General features: G+C 39.4%; 1 protein-coding gene across 1 annotated transcript; it reads right to left on the bottom strand.

Annotated features, from left to right (window-relative positions):
* Positions 1 to 345: 345 nt before the first annotated feature.
* Positions 346 to 5,491, bottom strand: IL21 (interleukin 21; the record flags this gene model as incomplete). Its single annotated transcript, XM_008936315.1, has 4 exons — positions 5,357 to 5,491; positions 5,195 to 5,230; positions 863 to 997; positions 346 to 426 (listed from the first exon to the last, which is right to left on the bottom strand). Coding segments are annotated over exons 1-4 (387 nt in total), but the record flags the coding sequence as incomplete, so codon positions are not given.
* Positions 5,492 to 6,116: the final 625 nt, after the last annotated feature.

Raw genomic sequence — 6,116 nt, 5'->3', positions numbered from 1 at the left:
TACAGTATAATTATCACAGCATGGTGAGGCTAGGATCACTTTCAAAAGACCATCCAGCTTATGAAGGTAAGACTTCTTAATATTTTGGTAGAAGCTTTCACTTACCACACACACAGTACATAGCACAGAAGCAATGGAAAATATTTACATTTTTCACGTTGTGTTAAATAACATAGTGTCTGCTTTAAATTGTAGATTTTCAGTAGCCTTCAGCTCTGCTTTGTCCTCTGTTAGGCCTTGATAAACTGTAAAAACAATGTGTTGTTAGAAACAGTGTAAAACATGGACACCTGTGATTGCTTGCAATATGTCAGAAAGCACACAGGAGTAATTAACTCTGGTTACCTTTTGGATTAGTTTTTCAAAGCTCTTCAAAAACTCTTTGGGCTTTTTTTTCTCGTAAGATTCACATGGAGTCTCACAATTCTGGAAGATAAGGAAAATCATGACACTTCTAAACAGCACATCAGAATCACAAATGATACTTCAAGCTTTCTCACTGAAAAATCAAGAGGGTTGTAATCCAAGCCTTTTACAAACGGGAAAGCTGAGACACAAGCTATTTCAGAAGGGGAAACAATATAGTAACAACACCTTTCAGTCACTTTTTTTTGCCATAATCCCCATCCCTCTGTCCAGCACATTGTGTGGTTGCAAACTATATATGTGCAAGTGGTAGGAGCAGAGTGAGTCCCTCTCCCAGAAGTGCATAAAATTTGGCTTCTTTAATTTCCAAAGTAAGGAAAGGCAGATCAGTTTTCCTAACAAGATTTCTTTCTGCAGCCCCACCATTGCAGGTGGTGTTTGCAAAAGGCAGTAAGGAGCAATGGTCACGACTTTGGGCATTGTGAGGACGTCTTACCTCTCCGGGGTTCCCAAAGGGGGACTTCAGGATTCTGACAGCGTGGCTGAATGTAGGATTTACTTGGCTGGTTTGTGGCTGTAATTTCAGTACACCCTTCTGGAAGCAGCTCACAGCTGTGAACAGGCATCCATCCTAGGGCAGGAAAAGAAGGAACAGGTTTAAAACAAATGTTGTGGCTTTTTTTCATGCATGTGCTAGATTGTGGTCCATGTGCAAAACTGAAGAGTGCTTTTTTTTTTTTTTTTTAAGCGAGTCTTAAGTACACAAGAGGCCTTTAACATTTCCTCTGCCTGTTCTTTTATAATTATTCATTTTCTCATATAATAAATGTCTAAAATATCCAGCTTGTTATTGATCATGACAGCAAATGAAAAAAAATGCTACCAAAGAGTAGATGATGTTTTCACAAGCATGAGCGTGAGTTTTTCCTTTTTAAAAACTTAGATCACTCTGGACTGTTCCTCAGTGCTAAATGTGGGAATATACTTTTTCCTTCCTAATTTGTATGCCATTTCTAATATTGCCTACTTAATAATGAAACTTAGAATTGATGTAGAACTGCCCAGTTTTAGATGCTATTCAAATGCTCTCACTTGATAGCATGGGAAATGAAGGTGCGGAAGTAAATTAGTTCCTTCATTAAAGGGAAAGAGGGATTAAGGATGAGAGGGAGGATGAGGAGCCAGTGAATTGTCTTACTGTGTTGCTTTAAATTCAGGTGCATGTTCAACCTAAGTCAAGGGAAGTAAGCACCATCTGTATCTAACGTGAAAAATAAGTCATGTATTCTGATGATATAAATATTCTGTTGCTGCTGCTTGTCTGGAGTGAAGGCAACCTGCTGTTTCCCTTCCATGGTGCAGCTGCATAGTAATTTTACTGATGCTCACAGAGAGGCTCCAGGCTCCCCAGGATCTCCTTCCCTGCACAGCGGCCGTTTTCCCTCACTGGGCAGCACAGCTGTGGAAAATATCACTGAAACTTATCTGTAGTCAATACAGAAAGAAAAATGTTTACTGGAGCTGATTTTTAACTTGTTTTCTGTTTTCCAAAGAAGGAAACGTTTAGAACTGCTGATTACACAATTTAGAATGGCTCTAAAGCCATCATCCCTGTTTTGCATGCTAACTGCTGCTGAAGCTCAATCTCTTCTGGTTTATTAGATGCTGCTGCAGTTTGTCAAGGACAAGGCAACCTTCATTTTAGCAAATTTTAATAGCAACATTTTATATTGGTTAAATAGAACATTTTATTTTCCTTAAAAACCACACATTTATGTTTGTTTCAAACTTCTTACCGTAATCAGTCTTGCTTACTGGAAAAAAACTACTTGTTCTTAAAGAGACTAATTTTCCAGCTGAAACTGAAAACCTTTTTTGCCTCATCTGTGATGAGCTGAGAAACTAGTATTTCACATATATGCTCTTTCTTTTTTTCTTTCTTTTTTTTCTTTTTTTTTGCTGCATTAACAGTTAGCTGTAGGTAGGCCAACGGGCAAAGGACCCCAGGGCTTGTGGGTTGTAGTATGTTGTGATGGGTTAAGCACTCTGAGGAAGAGGTTTAAAAAGCACAGACTACTGGCAATGTTTGAGGGGGGCTAGGCGAGCATGTAAAATACTCACATCAGAGGCCGTTTGCAGCAATACTCTGCATCTAACTGGAAGCCTTCACTTCCTGAACTAGCCATCAGTGGGGTTAGATGCTGATCTGATGTAAATCAGCATTGTGTCACTGGCTTCCGCCCCGCTGTCAGTCGCCAGCAATAGATACTTATTTTCCCTCCAGTCTCCCATCACTTTAGACTTAAGACTTCTTTGTCAGCCACAGCATGTATTCTATGGAGCTGATGTCCACTGAGCTTTTAAACTTCTTACTTTCCTTTTCTTTTTTTCTTATTTTTTTTTTTTTAAAAAAAGGTATTTCTTTGTTGAGCATTCAAGGAAACTGGGATTTAAGTTGATCTAACAGCCTGCTCACAGGAACCTCAAGGAAGTTGAAACAAATAGTGATAAACCACTGAATTTTGAATGTTATAAAAAGTTATATATAGCTTTGAGTTGTATAGGATAGTAGTCTTGAATATTCAAGGCTAAACATAAATCAGGTCTAAGTGGGTTATCATAGAAACAATATTTTGATATTTGAAGTATAGTTACTTGAAAGGCTTTTTATTAAATGCAGCTTCAGCAGGGTGTGGTTGCACCCTGAGGGCAGCTTTGGCCCAGTGTAATTCCTGTGTTGCTATCTGGACAATCCAGTAAATGTCATTTTCACCCTCTAGGATGATAAGTTTGTTAATATGGTTGCTGGTGGCAATTACTATTAGAACACCAATATTTTTTTTCAAGTCTTTCATCAGAGGTTGAACCTTTATCAATTTAGCACCTTCTAAATATCTCAGTTCTCCGTTTCTCTAGTTTTCAGCAGAGGTATTTGGGTCCTCCCAGACTGTAAATTTCTAAGCTGCAAATGAACTGTTGTCTTCCTTCCTGAGGTGCCCAAGTTTTTCTTGAGAAAAAAAAAACACAACCTGATTAAGAGATTAGTCACTAGTTGTGTTTGCTTTTTTTTCGGGGGTGCTGGCAAACTCCAGCAGTAAAATGACAGCTAATCATCTCCTTCTTTTCACTTTGACACCACAAGTTAGAAAGAGTGCTACCAAAAAAAAAAAAACCCGGCAATTAGTTACGGTGCATTAGGGTTTTGCACTGCAGTTATTTCTAGCAATGAGAAGGAATGTATCTGTTTTGGTCATGCTTCTGTATGTTTTTGGCAAGTAAAAAATGCACCCAACTGCAAAGCCCAGGGGGAGGCTAACAAAACTTGTGTGAAATGAGGTGAGTTTCTTTCTTTTTGTCGTTATTTTGCAAGAGCGTTTAGAGGCCTGAGTGAATAGCTTTGTGCTCTGGGCGTTTTTCAAAACCTATGCATAAGGTTCATTTTTATAGACTGGTCAGAATTGCTTGCTTCCTCAGTCAGCAGGGCTCAAATAGCAAAATTATGGGTAAATTTAAGACAGCTGATAACAGGAGAAGTGCAACTTGAGAATAAGCACAGCTAGCTCTAGACTTCTGTTGCATGTTGGGGATTATCAAAAGAAAGCAGGATGCATTTACTTTTTAAGTTTATATAGAATTATAGAATAGTTTTGGTTGGAACAGACCTTTAAGATCATCAAGTCCAACTGTTAACCCAGCACTGCCAAGTCCACTACTTAACATGTCCCTCAGCACCATATCTGCACATTTTTGAAATCCCTCCAGGGATGGTGACTCCACCACTTCCCTGGGCAGCCTGTTCCTGGGCTTGAAAACCCTTTCAGTGAAGAAATTTTTCCTGATATCCAACCTAAACCTTCCCTGGTGCAACTTGAGGTCATTTCCTTGAGTTCTGTTTGTTACTTGGGAGAAGGACCTGACCTCCACCTTGCTACAACCTCCTTTTATTCCAGTAGCTGTAGAGAGAGAGAGAGAAGGTCTCCTTTGAGCCTCCATTTTTCCAGGCTTAACAGCTCTAGTTCCTTCAGATGCTCCTTCTTTGTTGCCCTTCTTTGGGCATGCTCCAGAGAAGGCACTTTGTTACTACCATTAGCAGTTAATTTCATAGCAAACCCTGCATCCTGCCACTTTCAAGTATGCACATGCTTTCTGTGACTCCGGTGTCATTTACTATCTATAATAAGTTCTTGACCTTGGAACATGCCAAATATCAGCATTAAATACGATATAAATAAATAAATGCATTAAAAAGAGATTCACAGGGACCTGTTCTTATAACTTTAACTGTAGTCCCTAGAGAATACTTGCATAATGCAATTTTGTCTTCCTGTTGATAGCACAGCCCTTGTGCATGGATAGTCTCAGAGAAGCCAGTGTGGCTACACAGAAGAGAAGGGCAACATGGCCTTACAGTTCTGCTCTTGGGACATCAGTGGGAGGCAAGGGGGGTCCCTTTGGGTTCAGCTCAGCTTCAGCTCCCAAAACCTGCATCCCCAAAGAGCACTGCTGCTTACCTGGATCTTGTATGACTCCTCACTCTTAGCACCATTTTTTGAGTAAACAGAATAGATACAGATTTGGTTCTGTGGGTGTGTGAGAATACACACATGATAGCAAAATAGTAATTAAGGTTGCATAATATAAACACTTCTGCCATTAAAAATCCAGAAATAATGAATTTTTATCAAAGTACTTTCTTATTCAGTCTAGCTTGCATTAAGAGTAGTAGGTCAGAGATGTGAAGAAGGTGGCATCTGCCACGTGTCAATGGAATAAACCAGTAGCAAATCGAATAGATACAGTTAGAAAGAAATGTTAAAAGCAGTCTCACCACAGGGTTTTCTGGTGTATGCAGAAGTTCAACATCCTGCAGTAAAACAAATCTAAGTTAGAAAAGTTTAACATTTGAAAGTGATGTCTCTCATAAGATATATTCTAAGCAATACAGAATGCCTGGAAATAATTTCTGTATTATGACAAATAGTTTTCTTACCTTATCTTTCACTGTGGGTGCTAACCGTTTAATTGTCTTCAAAACCTGTTTGTATTTTGCTGTTTTGTGTTGAGCTGCACCCAGTGCCACTCTGGCACAGAATAAAAGCATACAGAAAATAATCATCCTCTCCATACTGATGAGTTTCATTTTAAAATGTGCCAGGAGCAAAGTTGTGCTACTGAAGATGAACACTTTGGTTTGAGCTGTGCTCAGGTATGGTACGCACCTACCTATATACTGCTCCTTGCTGGAGATGTAAAACCCACCCATTTCAGTTTGGAAAGCTTTGTAGAGTGGATTAATGAGTAACCCTTTTTTCTTTTCCACTGGCTAGGTGCCTGTATGCAAGTTTGTGCGTAGGGGGCAGGGATTGATGGAGTGAATGAAAATCTGCCCCATCTGCACATTGGACAGGAAAAAAAGAGAAAAGGGTGAATTCCCATTTTCACTTTGAGTCAAGAAATGAACGTAGTAAAAAGTAGGTACATAGAAACCACAGACCTAGGTAAACAAAGATTCTGCATTTTTTTCCTGTTTCTTACAGCAATGAATCTCTCCAATCCATCTGAAGTTCTTCTGTACTGTGCTGAAGAAATACAACAGGACTTTTCAGAATTTAAATGTTTATCCTCCTTACTTTATGGCCCCAAGGGCTGTTCCTTAGCCAGTTCCCCCTGATGTCTGTTAACTGCCACTTTGACATTCTTGGCTTGGTTTCTGTGACAGCTGTGAGTAAAAGCCCATCTTAACATTTAAG

Source organism: Merops nubicus, unplaced genomic scaffold (assembly GCF_000691845.1).
Source record: "Merops nubicus isolate BGI_N331 unplaced genomic scaffold, ASM69184v1 scaffold35192, whole genome shotgun sequence".
NCBI classification, from domain to species: Eukaryota; Metazoa; Chordata; class Aves; order Coraciiformes; family Meropidae; genus Merops; species Merops nubicus.
This window is presented reverse-complemented; position numbering and strand designations above follow the sequence as displayed.